The following is a 26,034-nucleotide window of genomic DNA, read 5'->3' on the forward strand; positions in this document are numbered from 1 at the left end:
CACTGTGGTGACCACGAACAGAGAGCAGCCGGAACAAAAATTGTAAAAATTTCTCCTGGAAACATTTTAAATGGAGTCTTCAGTTTCTAAGCTAAAGCTGTTACATTTTCTGACAAGATTTATGGTTCTGTGATTTCTCACTAAGATGACAAGATGACTCAGTAAGTACCTGGTTACCTTATATATGAGTGGAGGAGCTGTTGTACAGCTCTACCATAGTGAAACCCATGTATCCTACAAGCGACGGTGCATATTTTGGATCATTTCAGCCTCTTAATAAAGACACTCAAACAAAGTGTGCCTAAAAACAGGAGGTGACAGACACTAAGAGGCTTTTGTCATATTCCTTTTACAAACATGTCAAAGCAGCTGAACTATGCAAGATTTGAGCTTTAGCCCTAGAGAATCATGTCTAACAGCCTACCCTGCTCTGTACATACCGCTTCATGCAACCGCACACATCAGAAGCAGATACCCTTCACATTCCATCCAGTCACTGTCTTCAAACCATTTCAACACATTTCCAGACTTCACTACTCTCAGTTTACAAGCATGTGTGTGTGTCTAGGCTTCCCACAACCACGTTCATCATTTGATGGATGTGTTTTGTGGAACAGGACTTCCCCGAGTCCTACCATGACTTTTTTTTGGACTCGCTGGAATGCGAGCGGGTAAAAGCTGCTCTCGGAAAACACCCAGACTTTAAGAGGCCAAGTGTTCAGGTTTATAATGTGTGATTGAAGAATGTGTATGTGTGTGTGTGTGTGTGTGTGTGTGTGTGTGTGTGTGTGTGTGTGTGTGTGTGAGATAAAGAAACAGCAACTGATCCTAAAGCAAATCCTAACCTTACACATCACAGCTGAATGGTGTTCAGTGAACCGAGTCAATGTAAGCGTATACTGTACGCGTGAATGAACAGGTTACACACAAATTGTGCACCAAATCCAGTTTATTCACAAACACCCTCAGATCAATAACTTGTGTGCGTTTGACTGCTCTGCAATCAAATCTAGTCATTATCATCTCACAGTGGTCTTCCGTTTTGGAGACCGAGAAGGAAAATCCTGTATATTATGTGGTATGCTATATTTGCTCCTTCAAAAATATGTTGCATTTTTTTTGACAAACCAAAACGCAGTGACCAACTTGTTTCCAATCCCAGGAATGGTATTTTATGGTAGTAGGGCTGTGCAGTATGGTATACTGGGATTGGGATTTGTTTTTTGTTTTTTCAAACAGGGTGTGGAGTGTTCCTTTTCTGTTATAAATACAGGAGCTATATATCTAATGATAGACCAATTCTGAAATAACAGAGTGTGACTGTGTGTGTGTGTATGTATGTGTGCATGTGTGTGTGTGTGTATGTGTGTGTGTGTGTGTGTGTGTGTGTGTGTATATGTGTGTATGTGTATGTGTGTGTATGTGTGTGTGTGTGTGTATGTGTATATATGTGTGTGTGTGTGTGTGTGTATATGTGTGTGTGGCAGTAGTTTCTGACCTAAAAAGGTTTGAAATTATACACTATAAACCACCCAACTCTAGCAATAGAGTGTGTACACAAAATTAATGTGTGTGTTATTTACACAGAGACAATAATAATTTAAAAATTTAACCATGAATAAACTATTAATTCAGTTGTACACTGTAGATATTTTAATGCTGAATGCTGCTATTTCTTTCTTTGCAGACTTGCAGACAGATTTGTAATAACAACCCTGGCCGTTTTTTTTACCACAAATCGTATAATTATTTGCATTATAGTATTAAGGAGTTAGATTTATGAAATCGGATGGCAAGGCTTGTTCCAGAAGAGAAAGTTGCCACTCTGTGCCACCAATGCAGCCACTCCCTGCTTTCCTCTCTCCCCTGACCTTGATGATGGAGTATGCATACCGTACATGGGTGTGTACAGTGTATTGATTTGTTGATGTACGTGTCAATCAATGATGAATACCTTGGCAAAGCTACATAATTGTGGTTTGCGTGTATGTGTGTATAGCTAAGTAATGCTATAATAAGAATTCCCCTTACCTATACATTGGGACAAAAAGTGATGCTACATAAAATCCTGCAGATTCCTGGTGAATGGTTAGAAACGACAACTAAATGCATGTAGATGCCCATCAAGTGTCCTTAAGAATGATTCACAAACTCGGTCTATCTGCGTCACTGAATAAATTGTAACCTGACTGACGATCCATGGCATTGAATACGAATACAAGTTTATTCCCCAAATCCAAGCAGGATAAAGAATCGATACGACCATGCATCATTAGCTCTCACAGTCTCACTAAGTGCCCTTGCGAGCAGCTGCTTGTCTCTATTTTGCTCATTCCCTAAATCTCTCAATCAATTTTTTTTATCTCTCAATCACTATCCTGTCTCCTCTCTTTAATTCTACCAATTTATTTATTTTTTTTTACAAGGTGGAAGTGTAACAGCTGCCAAGCAGAGACGATGAGACCGTGTCATGTCAGGCACCTAATTACATGAACACGGAGGTCTGAAAAAAAGAAAGAATGACAGAGGGAAGGAGTGGAAAAAAGAGAAGGAGAGAGAGAGAGAGGGAGAGAAGCAGCTGCGGTCTGTGTGTGAAAGGACAGCACAGCTGATAATACACAGACAGTTCCTCTCAGTCACAGCCAAAGAAATCAAGAACAGAAGCAACCTCCATTAAAATGAAAACTGAGAATGAGGAATCTGTGACAAGGCAAATATACAGTAGAACTACAGTAGCACAAGTTGGCTGTGTGTGTGTTTGTGTGTGTAGATTCCACACCTCTTGAACATTCTTGTGGACATGCTGAAACTCTCTTCCAAAATCTCCCTAAAATATTTAATTCATATCATATGGAGTGTTATATAACCCTCTATCCTTACACTGAGTGGAAAAATCCACCTGTGCCACAATCACTCACCCTCATCCAACACAGTCCTGTATGACAGCACACACTCCGGGCACCGTAACTAAATCAGACGCATGCAGCTTTTTACAGCAGACGCATCGGCTAGACGGGCTGAGGCGCAGACAGTACAGCGTTTCGGGCCGCAATGGCTCCGGACACACACAGCACACACAGACGACACCTGCCTCCTTTCATTTCAGGCAATGACCTCGTCAACTCTGAGATCTATGCAGGCTAAGCAGGTAACCTTCATTTGCAAGAGATGTGACATCAGAATGACAACCTTTTGGTAAGCAGTCAGACCTCCTACAGTTAACGGTTACTGACATGTATGGAGTCCAAAGTCGCAGAGACTTCTTGTGGTTATTCACGTCTTCAAGAATAATTTTTTTCTAAATCATAATTAAATCCCCCTTGATGGAAGCTTTGCTATTTTTAATAGGTTCTTGTGAAACTGGCACACAAAGCATAAACGGTACAAAACAGCCATTTGACTTACTTTGTAGCATGCTACTTCTTTTAAGTGTAAAAACGTATACTTTGGATAGGACGTGCAAGGATTTCCATTTTGGATGACGATTTGTGCTGCACAACTTTGTACAGCATCACAGCAATGCAGCTACTGCTCAATAATGCAAAAGTGAGATAAACACCAAAATTATCTTGAAATGTGCGTAATGTAGCTTTTTTATCCCAGAAAGCTGTTTCTTTCTGAACGACTCTGAGATGAAAATCCCACCGATATAAAGCAGCGTCTACTCTATTTTGAAGCTGCTTACTTTCTCAAATAGCCCTGTCTCTCTTCAAACAAAAGGAAAGTTTTGACATTGCTTCAGGACAGTAACCTCATCCACAGTCAGTCGTCTCTATTTTCCCATTCCGTCTCCCCATTCTTCCCTCTGCCCTCCTCCTCACACCTTTCAATTAACCACAATGCCCTGCAGGTATCCTGGCTTAGCAGCTTGTTAGATGTTTTCTTAAGAGACCCTGATACCTTCCATTCATTACAGCGCTGATGTCAGCATGGCAGAAACGTGGCCTTTTCACCCTCATTGTAGTTCACCTCCTATTGGTTAAGGTCGGTGTTGACAAAGGGACCGCTGGACTTAACTTGGTCTAACAGGCTTCCCAGGGTGTGATGGGAACACCAATTTTCAGCATAGTGACAAGCAAAGAGTCATGGAATGCTCATCATTGTGGAAGCTTAAAAGATGGCTGACAGGTGTGAATGCTACAGCCTACAGCACATACCGTACAGATCAGGAGAGCCCATTTGGCACGGATGAAGTTTCACGAGGATTGTCTATCCCATAATGCCAAATGCTATAGTCCAGTGTTGCGATGTTGTGTTGGCTTGGTGTCTGTCCATAAATAATTGTATAAATGGAGATCATGAATAAATGGAGCATTTACTATATCAGATCACTCACACACAGGTGTCACTTCTTAGAGTGTCTTTTACTGAGGACAAGCGTAAGCATGTCATTATCTGTTGTCTGACCTCATGGACGATACTCTGACACCTGACACACTGGAGTAGCCACAAGTGTACATTTGATAATACTACGTTGAATACTGAAAACAAACAGTCATAACAGACATTTGTGAGCCATTAAGAATTTTGTCGTTCCCACTGTTTGGTTATTGCTTCATTAAACTTCACTGGCTTAATGTGAGTTATTTTGAAAGCTTTATTGGAAGTCTGGAAGTCTTTGGTATTTTGGTGAGTCTAAAACAGAGGCAGTTTTAGATCATCTCAGTTATGAAGCCCAAGTCAGGACCAGATGTGTTAGAAGGAAAGCTCAGTCAACAGATTTGCTTCGGCAAGCAAGTCAAAAATAACATACAGGTCACCAAGTGGCGAGGGAGCAAAATGTTAATTAGCTAGCTAGACTAGCTTACATAGAATGCGATTGAGAATTTTATGAAAGCTATTCACTTGCTTCAATTTAAAAAAAAGACATCGGTGCTCTAATTAATAACTTATTTTAATATCTTTATCCCCAATTTGCAGCATCTTCAGGGCTTTTGTTATTCTCCTGCAGTAAGCCGACTAAGCTAATAACCACACGACTGAAAGCATTTGTGTTCCAATAAAAATGTATATACATATATATATATATATATATATATATATATATATATATATATATATATATATATCTACTCCCACATTGTAGTATTACATTTTCCACTTGAAAACAAAATGTTGTTTGGGTCTCTATTTTCTATTACTAAAGGAGAAAAAAGGTTTATTCGTGACCTCTCCCAGACTTTAATGCTACACTAGAGTAAAAGACACACCAGTATTCCCACTCACACACACTCACGCACGTCTCAGATGTTCCCAGGTGACCCCACACACCCACACTATACCTCTACTCTACACGCACATGCGGCCGGTGGCTGAAGCCTATGAAATTCTGCAGCAGTGTGTGAGACTGAGGTCAGAGGGTTCAGAGCCCATGCTGAGGCACATTTAAATACACACACACACAAACACACACATACGCACATTCTCCATCTACTCTACATCATACCGCACTATATATTGTGAAATCCTGAGGGCTGATTGAGTTCTTGCAGTGTTCATTTGTTACTGTCTGAACTTTTTGTATTTTTATCACTCACACACAACTGAACTAGCCTGTTAGTGTTTCTTTGCTCATGTTGTGTTGCTGTAGTTGCAGCATTGAAAGGTCGCCGGTGATTGAAAAAATGGACGCCCTTTAGCACCATCTCATGTCACAACTTTTAGCATGTGACGGTTTATTTGGTTATTGCTTGCAAACTTGTAGGCTTATATCAGAATCCAAACTAGCTGATTACAGCTAGAATATTAATTGCAATTAGAGTACTGTTTTATATATGTAGCCTACCTAGTAGTGACCTAGTTTTTATCAGATTCCTGCACTGTATGTCATTCTGTTTTAATATTTTGAGAGGGTTTATTGTGCAGTGTTTATTTAAGACATATTGGGCAATTTCTGCCTCCCAACAGCCAAAGAATATTCCAAACAAATGTTATACTGGCTTCCAACTAATCCTTGCTCAGCTGTGTGCAGCCAGTAGCCCCGCCCCCCTGCTGGGAATGAACCAACAACATACACTCCCTGCTGGGACTGAGCCAATCACCAGCGTCTCCAAGCAATCACCTAGTCAAAACTTATAGTAATTTATCTCTCTGTATGTTTTCCTGTTCTATGTCACTTTGCTGTTATCGTCCTCTTTTTTAAAGGTGAAAAAGTGCATCGTGAAACTGTCCGTCTTGTCAGCTCAGTGTTTTAATAAATTCATGTGTTTTATAGGAGACAGCTAAAATAAGCAGATAAAAGAGAGGCCTATGTTCAGTGGGATTTTTTTTAATGAAAACATTAAGCAACTTAGCAGCAAAAGGCAATTTTTATAAGAAAATATCATCCAAGCCCCTGTGGTCCAGATATTTTAATATCTCCAAAACAAATGCGCTAAACTAATAGACAAGCATCATTTAGATTCAATCTTGGATGTCCCCTGGCAGTACAAGGCATTATGTGTGTGTGCGTGTGTGTGCGTGTGTGTGTGTGCGTGTGTGTGTGTCCTTAAAAACCTGTGTACGTGTGCATCTATGTTTGCCAAGGTCACAAAATGCAGTCGTCTCCCAGCATCCAATGAGATTTATACATAACGGCTCTCTCTCTTACAAAAGCCTAATTGAGGCAGCCTGGGTCAGGAAGCCCAACCCAAACCCTCAGAATAGCATTGCCTGCACCAGCAGAAATACCTGCTCTCCCTGCCTAATACAACACCCGTTGTGTGGACCAAACACACCCATTAGGCTGAGCCTACTAATGAAAATGAATGAAAAATAACTCTTAATAAAATGGCTGTGTATTAACACAATAATATTCTGTACAATTCTATCCAAGTTTCATTCAAGTGTTGGTTGTGCTTTCCAAAGAATCCCAATAACAAGCAATAATAAAGAATACTGTCTTTTATTGCAGCTGATAAGAATCTTTTTCAATGTTTTTTTTTTTTTTTTTTTTTTACTTAGACTGATACTGACATAAGAACCTTCCTATTGTATACTATTTATCTCTTAAATATTTTTGATACAGTGGATCTGCACTGTTGGATCTGCTACTGAATCTGAATGCCCATTTTAAAAACTAAAAAAAATTCCAAAAAGCACACACTGGGGTCCAGTATAAAACTGGGCTTTCCTCACAGTGACAGGAAGCAGACAGTGAATTCAGACACTCAGAACACACAGCACTCCATGATGACTTGTCCTGTTCATGCTACTTTAAATAACATTCAGTGCAGTTCTGACTGAATGTAGAAATTCTTTCTTGGGCCAAATATGTCACAGTGAGCAGACTGTTCAGGGTGGGTTAGGTTTAGTCCACAGCCTCCTGTTATACTGAAACGTAAGCTTTAAGCTCACTCAATTATCCAGAAAGGAGAAGGGGGATGGAGGGAATGGGAACCATTGGGAGATGTGGCGGACCTTTTAGTTGCTCTTTTATCCTTTTGTCGTGCCAGTCAGTGTGTATTTAAGTAGTTCAGTGGCTTCTGGTAATAGGTTTCTTTACACATGAGACGCATTTGTAGTGTGTGTGTGTGTGTGTGTGTGTGTGTTTGTGTGTGTGTGTGTGTGTGTGTGTGAGTGTGTGTGTGGTATGTTTAGTGCTTAGTGGTTGGTTGCAAGACAGTGTAATTATGGGATTTGGAGAGTCTTACCTGTTTGTAGCAAGCCAGCTCCGCTATCATTTACTTTAAAGTGATTCTGAATGTCGTGCAGCACGCCTGTGAGAGAGAGAGAGAGAGAGAGAGAGAGAGAGAGAGAGAGAGAATCACTACTGGTGTCCTAATGCATAATAACATAGAGTACCTTAAAGATTCTTAATTAATGTACAATTCTGTTGTACAATACAATTTTTCTAACATATGACAAATACCTTTGTCATACCTTACAATGTCAATTTTATCAAAATTATTTGTCAAATTAACACTGAAAACACACATTTGCTCTGTAGATCTTAGTGGTCTAAGTTGTTAGATCTGTTTTCTTAAAAGTTCTTTATAAGTATATAAAGTTTTCAAATATAAATAGCTCCCAAATCGTTCTCCTCACTTCTTTATTCTTTCAAATGAAATAACAAAACAATCTGCTGGACAGAAAAGGTGGATTTAAGGATTCAATAAAGTCTGGGCAAAATAAGAGATTTCAAAAGAAAACAGCTGTGAGTAAATGTTGTATTGCTAATACTCTATTACTGTATTCCAAGACTGACTGTAGTTATGACTACACTCAGGTAGCAGGATCAGGTGTAGAGGATTAGGGTTGGAACTAAACCCCACAGTGGCTTTACCTACTCAGCTAAGTAAGAAATCCTGATTATGTCCCTTCAGCATGGTGTAAGAGTTCTGCTCACATGACACACTTAGCAGGACGTCAAATGATCATGACTTTACAGTCTCAAGGGTTAAGTATTCAATCTTTTCATTACGTCTTTGCTAGCTCACTTGTTGTAATAACGGGCTATCTATAGCCTAGATTAGTGGCATTTTTCCTACAAAAAAATAAATAAATAAATTTAACCAAGAAAAAAAACAAAGTGCGATTACGTGATTAGTTGTGCGAAGTAACTCAAACAAGTCATCCCCACTGTGTTGAAACAAATTAACACCCATGCTGTTTAGAGCACTTATTTGGTGTCTAGCTGGACTAGAGGATTTGCTGGATAATTGTCATAACTATATGCATAGAAACTACAGCACCAGTAAATGACGCAAACTTATTTCTTCTCTTTAACTCCGTTGGTCATGACAATGTTTGGATTTGAACTGGTTTAAGTTTTCAAAAATGAAAACTTAAACCAAGCCATTGTCTTCTACTTGTGAGTTGACACCAAGATTATCTTCAGGCAGCAGGTGAACTTTCATTTTCCATGTTTTACCATATTGAAATGTCTCACAGTGTTATAGTGCATCTTTTTATTTACTGTATGATTACACATTATTTCTCATTAATATTATTGACTGAGGTTTTCCATCATTTTTTGTTTGTCACCAGACAGATAAAGACACGGGCAGGTGGGAACTCGCTCTCGCAAGATACAACATTCCAGGCGAAGCAAGACGCACCTGCTTGCTATCCCACATAGCCAATCAGGATTCTCTGTCTAACGGTCACATCGTTTTGTTCTGAGAAAAAGAACTGAGAAAAAGCCCCACCAGCAATGAAGCCTGAACTTCTATCTAAATTTGTAATCACTCCATTACATCTACCCATGCAGCTATCGGCTTGTGATACCAAAACAGATTTAGGACATTATTTTTTTATTTCTGCATGAATGAGAACCTTTTAAAGAAAAATATTCCATTCTAAAGAAGCTTTCTGATTTCTAGTTGAAATTATGGTGTATTCAAAGATAAAATTCTACTATACAAAGTCCTTTGGGTTCGCTAGTACTGTGTGTTTTGCCTTATGTATTATCTACAGCAAAAAAAAAATCCGAAACCTGATCCGATCATCTTAACAACGTAACTCCCAAGCTGACACCAGAACCAAGCAATCTACACCAAATACCTGCTGCAGGGGCAAGAAATGTCTGTGAGGAAAACAAGTTTTTGAAAACTTATTTCTGTTCTAAAATAACAATTTCTGCCAGCAAGGGTCTGGATAACGCTGTTCAGACACGGTCCCTGTCCTTCTGTTTCTTGTCTGTGGCAGGTAGCGCTGTAATTAGCCAGTCACCCACCTCTGTTCGCTCTCACTCTCAAATCCCCCACAGGGAAGGGGATCCCTGTGCCAGATGGTGCTACATTGGCCGCCAAAACCGCTACTGTACCCGCCATACCCGGCGGTAGTTTGTACAGAGCATTATAAAATACCGGATAAACCAGCTCAAGCTATTGAATTTTATCCTTAGTGTTACTTGAAAGGAAGATACTTTTATTTTCTGCTAAAGAAAAGCACACAATGAAGAGATTTGGAATGATTTATTGACAAATCAAACTAAGTTTATGTGGTTTTCTCTGGTTTGGCATGTAGATGGAGTCAGTGTTAGTGCACGGCCGCTCCGAATCATTCAGGACTCCATTAGGTGCCATATTAGGTGTGGAGTATCTGTATCTGTCTAGTGATAAATCTATATTTTGTGGGGGTTTTTTGAGTAAACCGTGATATGAAACTCATTTCTTCTCTCTGAGATGCCCTAAGTACTTGTTCATAACTGAGAATTTAAAGGTGTTATGTTCAACCACTAAAATGCTGTGTAAGGTTATCCAACTGAGGGAAAAACATACATCTCACACTCAAAGCCAACAGAGTCCTGACTCATTTAATATCAACAGACTTACAGCCATAAAATAATTCATTTGTTTATTCTGAGTAAACTGTCTGATAAGTCGATTTACATTTTGCCAATCTAGTGGTAAAAATGGTTGAGAAGAAAGTTCTAGACCCCTGTGGAAAAACACAAGAGGCGTGAAATGAAAACACTGTCAGCATGGTACAGTATATGAATTGTTTCTCGTACAGTTTCTCAACACCAGCTGCTTCATCGAGCCCATCGTTGGTCTCAACTATTTTTTTTTAATTTTCTTGTGAACAAGTCTAGTGGTTAAGGTGTTGGACTACTGCTCATAGGTCATGAGTTCAAATCCCAGGGCTGCCACTACTGTGCTCCAGAGCAAGGCCCTTAACCCTCAATTGCTCAGCTGTATAAATCAGGTCTGGATAATGTAATGTCTGCCACTAGATCCAAACGTGATTACATTAGTAATGTATACAGCAGTATATTGTATACCAATTATTTGGACTTTGTCTGAATAACTACCTGTTGTATTTTGATAATATTGCCTACCACTCTCCAGTCAGCTACCTTTGTTGCAACAGGAACCTGAATTATCTACCTGGATCATACTTGGCATCCATCTTTTTTTTTTTTTTTAGAGCAAAGGCTTTTTCATAAACTGGAAAACATCAGTCTGAAATCTTCAGCCCAGCTAAAATGGAGGACAACAACTCTGAATTCACATCACTTCATTTCTGTATGGAGGTCAGCGCTCTCATCACTTTCCTGGCAGGTCTAGCCATGTGTGGGCAAACAACAGCGGCATGCAAATGGCCCAAATGGCCAAACTGGCATCTTCGACCTTCTGCCATCCACCTCTGTTGCCATGGTAACAATGTCCGGACATGCAGACCAACAGAGGTCAGGGTTGACCGATGATCGGTGAAGTCAGATACAGGAATGCGGAATGGACTGTGTATAAAAAATGCATAAAGCTCTTTCTGTACATTACGGTCATGACACTTATTTGTTGCTATACGTGACAGGTGTAATTGCCCACACGGCTTCATGTGCTTATGAACAAGTGTTGTATGCAGGTAGTTATATCACCTGCATAGAGCCAGAAGGCTTTTTTTCTTTTCAGAAATTGCTGTGGCAGAACGCAGATACCGCAACACATACTGTACTTGCTCGGGTGAAAGAATGCCGTCATGCCTGTTACTGTCGCTTAATCGTGCCGTGTGATTTCATACTCCAATGCAGAACATTGCTAGCAATGCAATGGGTTATTTCCAGAGAAGTTATCTCTGTAAACACTGTTCATCTTTTTCTCACATTCTTTAAAGAAGATCTGATAATTAAACAGTGATGAAAAATGGACCTTTGATTCATTGATATTTTAGACGATAAGATAATTCATGTGTTTTTTTTTATTATGGAGAACGTAGTCTAGATTGATCCAGATTAATAAATGTCACCTTTTAAAATTGTTTAAATGATTATAATTTTTACAGAAAAAAAAAGTCAGCAATTTTCAGTCCGGCTCTAACGGGTAAAGTAACAAATCCATTCGAGCTCTGTATAAATGAAGCCATTATGCATGTGGATGACAAGGTGCTATTGATGCTTTCACCACATTGACTTGTCTCGGGGGATCCATGAATTGTCCGTCTGCCATCCACAGGTCAATACGTCGGTGAGAAGTGCACTTCACTGACATTGGGGGTAAAACGACATGCTTCTGGTGGCCTCAAAGGAATTAGTTCAAGGTCATGGCCAAGTAATACATAGTTTTAGTTAACTGATGTACCAATTAGACATTAGATTAGAAGCAGGAGTGATTGTGCATGCTTGGCTGATACATGCTTGACCCTATCCTTAAAAATATACTTGCCTTGAAATCTGCCTTGTTTAGACAAAGCAGACTGTAGTAGTAGGAGCAGAAGGAGCAAAGAGGATAACTTGCGCTCATTCAGTTTGCTTTTTGTTATGAAATATCACTAGTCTCATAACCGGCAAGCCAGAATTCTTTCCCCTCTGAGGAGTCTTGACCAAAATGACATGACAATTTGTTTTCCAGGGCCGAAACCAAAACACAGTCATCAGTTCGGCTTGGGCAAACACAACCGCCGCTCTGTTCTCCTCCTCGGCACTCCCTGACAAAGGAGGGGGTTTTACTCACACACCCAATGCCTGGATAATTTTAGGGCTGACACGTCACTATGTGGACCCCGGGGTCTCTCGAGCAGTTGTCAGACATGGAGAAGTACGTCGTAGGAGTAGGACAGACCTATTTTGTCGCTCCCCTGAGAGAACCGCAGGAACCCACACACCCCCATCGTGCTATTTTCGAGAAGTAGGTTAGGGATAGGGCAGAGAGTTGATCGGCCTATTTACTGTGGTGGCGGTGGAGAAGAGACGAATCATGGATGGTGGAAAAGAATAAGGGAGTGTGGGTTAGGAAAATAAGCGAAACTTAGTTTAATCAGAAAAATGAAGGCACACTGAGGTCAAACTGCATACGAGAATTTTTTGGCCGAGCATACGGCTCCATATCCTGTGTAAATGTAACGTTATGCGCTGCGGTAAGGAAATGTTTCCTCTCTGTTGCGTGCTCAGGCATTCTCTCACCCGTTCCTTTTGTGCTGTGAAACGACGGAGGGAGTCACAGCTCTGCTGCTGACAGAGACACATCCTGCCTGTTCCCTTCATCTTTCCCTTTTCTCCTCTCCCATCCCTCGTTCTCTTCCTAGTCAAGCATGGGGCAATCCCTCTCGATGTGTCACGGGGATCGATATAAAACCCCTAGCTTAGGGAAACGTGTGTGTGTGTGTGTGTGTTTGTGTGTATGTGGTGTGTGCAAGCAATTAAGTGTGTTTGAAGGGAGGGGAGAACAGCCCATTCCACAAATCATGGCCTGTCTTCTAGCTCCTCTACAGTGAGCACACTATAAATGAGTGCAGCAGCAGAGAAAGGGCTAGCCACAAATATGCCCGACTGTGGTCGGCGGGCTCCTGACCGGCGGGTCCTTCCTCCTCCTGCCTAGTGCTGGCCACGTGCCCGAGGCAGACAACGGGGAACGCTTTTCCCGTTTTCCACTCCACTCTATAAACGCCCACGCTCTCCATGCAAACACGGTGCAGATGTGTGAGAACAGTACATGTGGTAAAGAAGAAGCATGTATGCGGTGTCTTATGGAATTCCTCTACACTTCTGCAGCAGAGGTTCGTTTTTACGGCTTTTATCCTGCATCACAGATTTTTGCCATGTTGCAGATGTGTGTATTGATGATCAGGGACACTGTTATGGGGTAACTGCTATGTTTTGTAGATAATTCATTTGTTTTCAATGCACTTTTTGTCCTGAACAGTTTCATAATAAAACCAAAGCATTTCCCAAGAGCACTTTAACCACCCTGGATGGAACACCAGTCCATTCATACAAAATATATAAATACCCTCTACACCATCATGCCACCATGACATAAATTGCATAATAGTCAAAGTGCATCAATAATATACAGAATCAATCTCAGTTGTATTCTCAGTAGTATTAAAAAATACTACTGTTTCCTGAAAATGCCTGAAAATTTAACACCTGTGCCCGAAGTCCTAGCCTCATACTAACTATCTCATAGTTTAAGTAAAGAAATCAACTTAAGTATAAAATCAACACCAATAAAGACGCACATGCTAATATAAATAGAGATGAGTTAGCAGCTGCTAGTGGACCTCCCTTGTCATAGATAGCCCATACATCAGACTTAGTATCAGACTTGGAATTGATAAGCTTTTTCTCTGGTCTCCCACAAGTGCTTGTGTCATCCAGTGAGGCTATGATTAGTCCAGATAAATATTCACGCCACATACAAATAACCGAACCACACATATCAGACTCATAGCCATAGAAATAATGTTCATTTTTCCCAAAACCATATCACATACACAATACCGCACCTTCCATTCCTTTCCACTACTGGACTACTGCTAAATATTTTATGACTGAAAAGCAACAGAGAGAGAGAAAGAGAGAGAATGTCTTAGAGGGATACCAGTCCGACATACAGCATAGAGTATCAATAATGTATAATCTTGATTGTGAGCTAACATGCCAGACATACAGCCATGCAGCAAATGGAGTGAAGCAAAACAAAAGTATTCTATATTTCCCCCACTGACCCTTATCCAGCCAGACAAAGTCACCATAAATATGCTAATAGACGTAAAGGCTGCATTGCGGGTCTAATCACTTAAAGAGAGTCGTCATCTAGACAGCTTTTAGCTCATCCTGCCAAAAATGTACTAGTGTTTCATTAGGGCTGAAAAGACTGACCACTTTGGCATAATGAGATGGCACATTAAGGGCGTGGAAGCAGCTAAGATGGTGCGCTGGCTATAATACAAGCGGTTCAATTAACATCTTTCAGCTACTGTAGCACTAACATGCATCTGACTGACCTTGTGCTAGCAAGAACACCAAACTGTAACCTCATGAGCCAGCAGTTAGCTCTAACGCCAACACCAATACGTTTTTGTTGCTAAACTAAACAATTTAGTTATCATCACCTGTCTGTATTCCTGACTGAGGAGTTTTAATAATCCTAATGCTCCGCTTTAATTCTTTTGAAAATTACATTACAGCGTGTGACTGCATGGTAATCACGAGTATTTAAAGAGCAGCGTGTAATGTGGGTGGGATTCACCCGGAGGGTCAGCACAGCCCCGTTCTGAGAATAATTAGCTCTGAATGACGGACTGAATTGCTTGATTAGCTGCCTTAATTACTAGCATTTACATGCGAAGCGCAGGACGCTCGCTACACTTGCTTTAATTAGCAGACATCTTTGAGGCAGTGCATGCGAGACGGTAAATTGAATTGTCTAAAACAATGTGCTTAGGTAGCAACAGTCATGGGATCTCAAAGAGACTTCACAGGCTTTTGTTTCTTTGCCAAGGGATGATGAAAGACTTTGAAAGCAAATGCTTTGCGACTTGTGTGTTTTTGTTTTTTTGACAAGTCAAATCTACTTTTCAGACTTCTGTTGATTGGGTGAGATACAGCTACACAGATGTTTAATCTATCAGTGTCTGTGAGGAACGTCCAGAAAGACTGATGTTAGCGTCAAGCTTCAGGTCGAGATGTTCTCGGAACTTACAAGAGATAGACTGGAGGTAGAGTGCCAAAGAATCTAAAGAGAGAAGTGAAGTAATGGGTAGGAGTGAGTAAGATAGAGAAAAGAGAAGAGCTAAACTGGACAAGTCTGATGTTTTGCATTGTTGCAGAAGCTGGAAAAGCCTGAAGGCTGGTTTTTCAAGCTCAATTTAGCATCAACAAACTGCAGCCTTTACTGTGCTATCAGAGCGGCCAGAGAGAGAGACAGAGAGAGAGAGAGAGAGAGAGAGCAGAAGAGGGCAGCGGAAGGCAGAAAGAGGGGAGCAGATGCACAAGCTGTTTTAGCTTAAAAAAAAGTACCTGTGAGATTAAGATCAGTTACGTTTTCAGTTCCACATTCCAGAATTGAGTCATAAGCTGAATCCCACATTCCTGTCACACATGCCTATGAAAACTGTTTTCTGGCCACACAAACCATCAGTGCGTTGAGACACACGTCCAGTTCCAGGATGATTCATAGCATTTTGACTGAAATTTGTTAATTATTGCCCTAATGGAGAATTAGATATCACTCATTTTCAGTGCTATTTTCTAATTTTTCATAGTCACTTCCTGTTTGTGAAGCTCGACATCCTTTTGCCACACGTCACATTTATAGTCCTGGGTGTTATACATTGTGTGTATGTGAATGACTAAGGGAACTTGGCTTATGTGTTACTTTATATTTATACCCCTGTCAAACAGGATGTCATGGATGAACAATTTCCTGTTCTTCGTCACTGAGGTATATTAAAAAGGTCAAATATAAATGGGAATATATTCAAATATGTTTTACTCATGTGAATTCTCATATCATATAATAATTGGGTCATACATATTTGACTATTTTTGCACTGTATATACACTACACTGTATACATTTTCTATTCTGTCCCTGTTGTCTTACAATTAATAGAACAAAATGAACTGTGATTGGTTGCTTTACATGTCAGTCAGACGCCATCTTGGGCGGTCCTTCCCCAATAAAAGCTGCTATAAAGTCCAGACCTTATGATGTCAGTCTGAGGGTCTATACCCCAGGAAACACAGGGGAAAACCCTTAGAGATGTGAATTCTGACACTCCAGTTCATAATTGCTCTCAGCTAGAGATACATACTGTACAGGGCTGCTTTTATTTGCTCTATGACCCTAACCAAGCAGTTACAATAGCCAGGATTCTATAAAATCATTCTACAGCACAGCACATATGCACATTCATGGTTCGGGTCAGAGATAAACACCACTCCATCACTTAGACATCAATCCATCACAGGGTGCACATATATATGCACATATTTAATGACTTATTGACACTAATTTAGCACCCCCACACACACACACAGCTAAACATGCACACACACCTAAACTCTCACGTGCGCGCACACACACACACACACACACACACACACACACACACACACACACACACCACGCCTTTTAATCCTACTGTGGAATCCTACTGCACCCAAATTTTATTCAAACACATTTTATTAATACACGTGAGACACACGTGAAAACTGAACCAATATCATAGCAAACAATGATCTGGAAGACAGCAGGAGCGTTAGATTAAAAGGCAGTGCTGGCGGTCTCTGACTGTATGCATGACAAGATGCCAGGACTGAATCCATATCTGAATTAGAAACATATGTGCGGCTTAACATGCCCTGCAAAGGGCTACTCTGGTAGCTGTAATTGACTGTAGCTCCATAAACCTCCGTTTCACCTCAGTCAACACAGACTCACACGCCGTTCTTGTTAAATCGGTGTCCTCGCTGGGGAAAGTGCTATTTCGATCCCTTCACCCAGCGCTTTCTGAGGGCCTGACTCCGGCTCTGCCATTTATCTCCCTTTCTCTTTCATCAATTTGAGATTAAACTCATTTCTTTTCCAGCAAGCTTTAATTCACCGCTGCAGGATGCACACCGCAGACACAGCATGTTTTAGCTTCGGTCTTTGCTAGCATGCGGGAAACGATCTGTCTGAATATTTCACTTGTGTGATGTGAATGTTTATATTCCGATGTGTTATGTCAGGTTGGAATGATTCAGTAACATTTAAGGTGATAGATATGGGTGGGATGAGAAAAGTGATTGGAGGCAATTTTGTGTGTGGGAAAGCAAACCACGCAGTCTGGCACATTCCGAACACTGCCACCGCTACATTCCGCAGCTGTGAGAACGAACTCACACACACACACACCTTCACGGAAGCCAAACCCTGTTTGCGTTCACGGGCGCAGACGATTCATTTCATTCAGCAGCGATTGTGTTTTCGGACACACAGAACACACAAGGTGAGTCCATGCATAGTTTTAAGGACTTAAAGGTGGATCTGCTTTCAGAACATACCGAGCAGAGTTGAAGTATTATTGGAATGCTGAAATCATTTGAGCAGGACAGGAAGCCCAGGTGTGACCGTCCAGCCTCAGGTGGATTAATAGACTGAAATGGCAGGTGACTGGAAGCCAGTCTGTCCAGTGCACACCTGTCTCAAGAGTTAACATTGTCCTGCTCTATTAACGCACTGATACCAGTGCTGAGGTAACACTACTGGAATTTAAACCTGAGGAACAAGCGTTAATAACATGTTATCACACCCACGCACACAAGGATGTGTGCGTTCGCAGAAACTAAAAGAGACACTTCTACATAAATACACACCCTTCAAAACAGACAGGAAGAATTCTGCAAATTGAAAAGGTCATGTCGGTCTTTATTAGATCAGCAAATGAAAACAAAATGATTTTTAAAAAATTATTATCTAAATTGCAGCTTAAATACACTGGGAATTTAGTCATTTTCTTGCATTTTCTGGAATTTTAGAAATTTTCTTATCTCCTTTATATTGATTTCTTTTATTTTATGGATGTCTGTTACATATTCCATGTTACTTTTCAATGTTCAAATACGTTTTCTCCAGTTTTCTATTCTATTTGCGTTATACGCACTCTTCCGCTTTTTCCGTGAAAATCAAAGCCGCTTTCCATTTCCAAGATTGAAAAGCTTATATATGGTGAGGAGCAATTGCATGAGGACTGACATTTGACCTCTTCATTAACAAAAATATCAGAGGAGCGAAGGCAGGTCAGGGCTGTAATTTGCCCACAGTTCTCAGCACATACCCCAGAGACATCCTTCTGCCTTTTTAATACGCTGCCTCTATCAAGCTATTACAATAACTGTTACTCAGGGCAAATAAAATCATTCAGACACACACACACACGCACACACACACAATGACCAAAGTCCTAAAAGCACACAAAGCCAAATTCACACACGAACAGATACAAACATAAACATGGGCACACAACCGATGCTAAGTGCTCTTTCTCTCTCTCTCTCTCTCTCTCTCTCTCTCTCTCTCTTTCTCTCTGTCGCTCTCTCTCTCTTTCTCTCTGTCTCTCTCTCTCTCTCTCTCTCTCTCTCTCTCTCTGTCTCTCTCTCTCTCTCTCTCTCTCTCTCTGTCTCTGTCTCTGTCTCTACCTGGAGATAAACAGGCTACATAATCCCCAGCTGCTGTTGATTATTTACTCAGCGACTCGTGAACAGGGGGCAAAGATGACACGATCTCTTCCTTTATAAAGTCTCGACAAACTCTGCCATGCCAGAAAGGTCAGTGTAAATATTAGTGCAGCCACTGTAGAAAGATTCCAATGGCTACTTTAAAGCCCAAGCCAAACTTTACTCTACTAGTTTTAGTCCACAAATGTCTACTTGTTTGGAGATGATATTTATGGGATTGTATGGAAGGAACATATATAAATAAATGACACGGGGCATAAATCCTGTCTACACACATCATCCACCCTGATATTACTGCAGATCTAATCCAATTATATATCAGGCACATGGATTCCTAGAACTTGGTTTTGTGCAGTCATCTATTAAAGAGCTTCACGGATTTGGTTGAGTATCTTGAGAATAAACTTCCAGCCCTGACATGGTTCGGGCCCCAGGTCGTCCCAAACACCATCATGCTGGGGTCAGAGGTCATTTCTGATCTCATCCAGCTCTGATCCATAGAACCTAGACTTTCTCTGCATGACACACCTTTTCCCGCAGGTGTCCCCGCCTCAGGGGTCATCTCCAGTTCCTCTTCATTTCTCATCTGTCCATCAAACCTGCCACTTCGTTCTGTCACTTACTTTAAACTCACACATAAAAACCTATTTATCTGTCCAGACATGCATCGAGCTAAAAGCAGACTCCTTTCCAAATACATCATCGGGTGTCATTGCTACCTCAACAGCTATTACTCTAGAAGGAAATGAAGCAGCAACGCTTCATTTAAAGAGCATGACTTGGTGAAAGAGGAGCCCATGAAAACACAGCACACAAAGCACACGGCGCTGTCTGTGAGCCTCTAACAGCCACTGGGGCTTATTTTAGGATGATGGGTTGCTGAATGTTTACACTTCTGAGTCTTTTTGAGATTGAACGTTGTGAAAATGTGGAATATCTTTCAGTGAGTGTCATACATATGTAATTATACACACGTACACACATGTACGTTGAGCCAGACTCCTGAATGATGCCAAGTGTTCACTTGGCCAGATCAACTGTTTAAGCTTTTTTCCTGCTTTGTTTACTTTCTATTTCTTTAAAATAATACATTTTTTCACATATTTATCATCATGCATCATGCACCGTACAGATGATATCAGGTAGATTGAATTTAGATTAAATGTAAACCTTAATTTTTTATTTTTTTTTTAGCTTAAAAGCATCTTTTTATTATTTTGATAAGAAGGTTTGCTTCTAGTGGGGGCACGGTGGCTTAGTGGTTAGCACGTTCGCCTCACACCTCCAGGGTTGGGGGTTCGATTCCCGTCTCCGCCTTGTGTGTGTGGAGTTTGCATGTTCTCACCGTGCCTCTGGGGTTTCCTCCGGGTACTCTGGTTTCCTCCCACGGTCCAAAGACATGCATGGTTGGTTGATTGGCATCTCTGGAAAATTGTCCGTAATGTGTGATTGCGTGAGTGAATAAGAGTGTGTGTGTGTGCCCTGCGATGGGTTGGCACTCCGTCCAGGGTGTATCCTGCCTTGATGCCCGATGACGCCGTGACCCGAGGTAGTTCGGATAAACGGTAGAAAATGAGTGAGTGAGGGTTTGCTTCTTTTTAGCTTCTTTTTCAAGACACATTCATGCTCAATTAATTATAGAAGATACAGTATTATAATGTCTGGAAACGGGCTGAACGGTTCGTCTTATGTTTGTTTGCTCCTAATGAGGAATAAAAGATTAATTAACATATATTCTGCACTGTTTTTACTTGGTAAGACAGCAGTTTATTGGGAAATTAATGGATTAAATTCGATTGCTAAATATTATAAAATCATAAGGATATTGAATCTCCTTCTACTGTATGTCTATTTTTAAATAACGCAAATGCATGTGATTTTTGCTTCTATTCCATTCTTTTCTTGAGCAAAAAAAAAAAGCCAACAATAATGTGTGTAAATGACATTATTTCAAAGATATTGATAAAATTTGTAGAATTGTCTAAAATTTGCTTGATAAATGATTCATATTTTGTAAGTGTGAGGAAATTGTACGTTTCCCACATTGAAGTTGTTTTAACTGTCTGAGATAACATTTCTCTCTCTGTCATTGAAACCTCCCGAGGAGGCTCTGGTTGTCAGTGAAAACGCAGTAGCGTGCCAGAACTAATGCTTACGGCAACCACAAGAAAGCAACACAGCCAAAAGAGAGGAAGAGGCACAGCTCATTTCCAGCTGCGCTTGCTCTCGGCAGGTCTCACCTTCAGCTAAATACGACCCAACAAAAACACACACACTGGATGAAAATCTCTGTAAATCTCGACAGGAGGAAGACGTCGGATTCGAAACCAAAGCTCGCCACCTACCTCGCTGTTCCCACAGCAATGCACATACTATCAACATTATGTCACTCTTCCTTTCAAACCCAAAACCTACAGATGTGTACTACAGTATATGTCCTGTATAGATCATGTTAGTCCTAGCAGTAATGACAACATAACCCTACACTATGGAGTGAATTTAAAAGGCGTGCAGTGGGTCCAAGGCATATGGAAATAAACTTTAGCAGAAGTGGAAGCCATTTGTTCTTTAAGAAGGTTCCAGAAAAAAAAAGCTAGACAAACCCATAAAATCCAATTACTAAGACTTTTCATTTTTTTTTTCTTCCAAGGATCAAAAGTTGTTGTTGGGGAGCCCTTTTTTAATATACGGGTAACAAATAGACGAAAGAAAGGAAAAGATTGAGGGCTGAAGTAGCTGTTGCAAACCTCAAACTTTAATTCAGACACAGACTGGGAATTTGTAGCGGGTGTGTTAAAAACACACAACCGTGACGGGCCCGTAGGTAGGTGTTTTTTTGTTGTTTTTTTTTTCATTCTCTACGTTGCTAGTTCTTTTTTTATTTCACTCCACCCTGCACATATTTAGGACAGATCCAGAATCTGAGCCTAATGAATAGAATTATGAAAGGAGTCACTAAACAAGAGGAAAATGAAGCGGAGCGTGTGTGTGTGTGTGTGGGTGGGTGTGGTGGGGCACAGGAGTGAGAAGCATGACGTAATGCAGCAGGCCTTGCATGTGCTGATAGGCGTTATCGCCTTCTCGTGTCTTGGCAGAAGGAAACAGTGCTGGAGATGACAAGTCAGGTCCAGGGCGTAAGCGTAGGTCTGCATGTGCACTAGTAGAGGATTTTCTCTCAGTGTTATCAGAGACGGCGAATAATCTGGACACTACAACAAATAAGACATGCCGTCTTTCATCACCATTTCCTACTGCTTTAAACTACACGGCTACATTCGATACCACGAATGCCACGAAAAACCCTTTAATCGAGATTCTAAAACATCAGATTCAGGTCAAGTGCTTTCTTTCGGAATCAAAGATGCAGATGAATTGGCAGACACAGAAAAGGGGAGTGTCTGAACATCAAATAACTTTAAGTGGCCACTTCCTTCCACTTGTAATCCCAGATTATCTGGATGATAATCTGAGCCTTCGGCAGAGGGCCTACTCTATGTCTGCCCTCAGACAGTCTTGCCAGCTAACAAAATGCAATGCTACAGAAGCCAAACCAGAAAAGTAATCACTTTAAACAGTTCACAAACCTTCACTTCATCAGGATGATTTATCTGGCAAGCTGGAAGTCATGCTGCATAGAGAAAGAGAGAGGGCCAATGGGGAAATAAAGCAGACAAAAAAGAGGGTAGTGTGGTGTAAAATCTGCATCAGGATACACACTCACTCACACACACATACACACATAGACATATTTACTCAGCTCATATACCACACACACTCACAGCAATCAGCTCACAACACACTTATTTTCCATTTCCTTTCTAAAAAAAAAAGCCTTTGCTCTACGAGTATTTACCATGTGGTCAAGCACCAAATTAGAACCTCAGTATACCTCGTATCCATCGCAGGTACCAATTAAACACCAAACCGCAAAGTTTACAGACCAAAAGAAAAAAAAAGCAACAAGATCATTTCTGTTTTCTTTTTTGACTGATACACGTAGAAGATTTGTTTTTTTTTGGGGGGGGCCCAAATCGGCAGAGCAGAGAGCACCGTGCGAGCCGCTTTAATTGCTTTTTTTCCTTGGCGTCGTCACAGCTCATAAAACGTCCTCATCTTAGAAGAAATGCCTTGTAAAAAATTCATGCCGGAATAAAATGGGTATGACTTTGTTAAAGTGTAAAGGGCTCATGCAGCATTTTTGTGGCACAGCCTGCCACCGTGGACGCTTTCTTCTGTGGGGGGGACGATAACTGCTTGAACCAACATGAGCTTTACAAGCTTTGCATGCACTGGGTGACTTGCATTTGCATGACCACCAGAAGAGTCTTTTTTTTTTTGTTGTGCCTCTTTATACAACTGAAAATATAACCTCATCAGTGTGAACCAGTCTCTCTATTTCTCTGGAGTAATCAATCATCTTCTTACCACCAATGTAGGGATTCACGCATGAGGTCAGGGATTACATTGAAATTTTCCCTAAGCTCGCTTTTAACTGCATCTCTCCTTCACACACAAACACACACACACACACACACACACACAGGTTTGAGTCTCATTACATTGATGCTCTTGGCAGTGTGACTGCAGTGGAAATGATTGAACAGGGATGGGGAGGAGATTTCCGTGACCCCTCCGCACCCTCCTCGACTCACACACACGCCAACACACACACACTCACACATGAGTGGTCAGGCTCAACACTGCAGGATGGCTGCGTCAACCCTCTCCTCTCCTTTCTCCTTCCCTTCACACACGTGCATACACACAACCTCCTCATGCATAATTCATGAGCAAGGCAGGGAGCTGTAGAGGAGAACCCCGGTGCTCGAAACACCGTGCAACACACAGCTGCAGCCTACGACACACACACACGTGCACACGCACTTCACACACCTTCTTCTGCTGCAATCTCACTGCAGTCCTCGAAATACAGCCTTCGACATCTCTCTGGTTCTCTTTCTACGGCTCTCACGTTACGAACGCCAGCCTTCCGTAAAGTTATTGAATTAAAAAGCAAACTGCTCTAAATAAAAAAAACGGATGATGTTTGCACTAGTGACTAGTGACATAACGATTTTCTCAGCACATACGACACTCTTATCTACAAATGTTTTCAGAATGGCTGACACACTAGCTTTGGAGATGCTCAGATAAGATATGCTTTAAAGAAAAATGAAAACCTTCATATTCCTCATTACATCTACTGTACTCTGGTTCCCAGAAGTCACATGACCACTGCAGGTGTTAATTCAATACTCGCTCCGATGCTGCCAGAGTTCTTCTTTTCCTCAACACCCTGATACGAGATGTGGGCTGTGTTTATTAATTACATATGAATTCTATCAAATTTTACAGCCTCTGTTTAGTCCTTTGGGCACTACAGTACATTCGCAGCTTTTGCTTTCGTACTCCTACGAGCACAACTTGTGGAAACGTTTCCTCGACTAAACTTAGACACAACACTATCCTCATTGCTGTTGAATAATATCCATTTATTGTCCATCTGTGTGCATGAATAAACATATACAGTATATGAGTGTGTGTATGGCCTACACTACAAATGACTGTATTATAATTGTTGCCTTGTAGTAGATATATTTTGTCTCGGAATGAGACACTTGTAAAACCACGACTGGTGCTGATTTTAGAAGTTTTACAGCGGCAAGCAACTTAATCAGTCTGTGGTCTGTGTTATTGACTTTGCTAAAGCAACGAGCAACCACAACAGACACAGTGACTTCAGGGACAGCATGAAATTTTACCTCCAGAAACCCTTTTTTTTTCTCCTTTCACTAAAACAAAATGATAGAAAAGATTTTGGGTGGAACAGAGCAATCACGTGAGCTCCAGTCTGAGAACCTAGACAACTACAGCTCTGTTCTCTGGATAGTTATGGAGAAGAAGTATAAAAAAAATAATCATTCGAGATGGTCTGATGTTTTTCACAATGAACGAACGAATGAATGAATGAAAATTCTTCATTCAGACACAGAAGAATAATATGCTTCAGAAAACAAGTGGACTGAGATATCATCCAAAATTCAGGTTTAAATCATGTTCATAAAATATAATCCACATTTTTTTTCGCTTTAATTTCTTGGAAATTATCCCATTAGATATTAATGAAAATGACCAAAGCCAGCTGGCACGCCACCTTATATCACCATCAAATCATTATTAAATATGCACATGTTAAATGAGCGGAATAAGACTCTTTTTTTTTTTTTTTTTTATTTATTTATTTATTTTGCAGTGTCTTCTAATTTACGCTTCTTGGGGGTAGTTTCTATGGAAACGTCGTTGCCTGCTTTGATATCCGTCCATATTTAATTGGTTTTAATCAACTTTAAGCCACATTTCCGACACTACAAATGTCTGAAACAGATCACAATCCTTCCTTTCATGGCTTTTTTTATTTGAACGAGAGACAGTCTTGTGGTAATTAATCTGCTTTTTGTGCTGACAAATTGCCAGCAATCACAACTAGCTATCAAATATTTTATATTTTATTTTGCGCATAACTACTCATTGGAATATCGTATCAATACCTGGGCTCTGAATTTAGATAGAACAGATTAGTTTTAGTAAAACTTCCTCATACTAATAAATATAGATGCCTGTATGATGATTTAATCATTAGCTAGAATTTCCTAATCACCTTGCTAAGTGATGCTCTCTGTCTCTCTGTCTCTGTCTCTCTCTCTCTCTTTCTCTCTCTCACTCTCTCTCTCTGTCTCTGTCTGTCTCTGTCTGTCTCTCTGTCTCTCTGTCTCTCTCGCTCGCTGTCTCTGTCTCTCAGTCTCTGTCTCTCTCTTTCTCTCTCTCTGTCTCTCTGTCTCTCTCTCTCTCTCTCTCTCTCTCACTCTCTCTCTCTCTCTCTCTCTCTCTCTCTCTCTCTCTCTCTCTCTCTCTCTCTCTCTCTCTCTCTCTCTACCCCTCTCTATCTCTATATATAATTAGACATTATTTGTTCATGACAAATCAGGACAGGATTGTTTTGGTTGATAAAAGACTCACTGAAGTCAGATCATTGATCAATGTGCAAACTCAAGTCAATATCCTGTCACTTAAGTCTTTTAAGTCGTTACTGATATCCGACCTCGTTGATTACATCACTGGGGACCTCAACAATGAATACAACAATGTGTCACGTTTTATGTCACTAAC

The 26,034-nt window shown here is 40.7% G+C and overlaps 1 protein-coding gene across 2 annotated transcripts in view; it reads right to left on the reverse strand.

Moving 5' to 3' along the window:
- The window catches only part of spns2 (SPNS lysolipid transporter 2, sphingosine-1-phosphate), a 66,566-nt gene that overhangs the window by 39,908 nt on the left and 624 nt on the right, over positions 1 to 26,034 (reverse strand). Inside the window, exons 2-3 of one of the 2 annotated variants that reach the window (XM_060863678.1) lie at positions 22,452 to 22,495; positions 7,632 to 7,697 (exon numbers count right to left, since the gene is read on the reverse strand). Coding sequence is in view for 1 of the 2 variants with exons in the window: in XM_060863677.1 (XP_060719660.1) it covers positions 7,632 to 7,697 (66 nt within the window). In the remaining variant the exon portion in view is untranslated. The remainder of the gene's footprint in view (positions 1 to 7,631; positions 7,698 to 22,451; positions 22,496 to 26,034) is intronic. The other variant, XM_060863677.1, reaches the window with a different exon arrangement.

The sequence above is a fragment of the Tachysurus vachellii genome, chromosome 26 (genome assembly GCF_030014155.1).
Source record: "Tachysurus vachellii isolate PV-2020 chromosome 26, HZAU_Pvac_v1, whole genome shotgun sequence".
In the NCBI taxonomy this organism is placed as follows: Eukaryota; Metazoa; Chordata; class Actinopteri; order Siluriformes; family Bagridae; genus Tachysurus; species Tachysurus vachellii.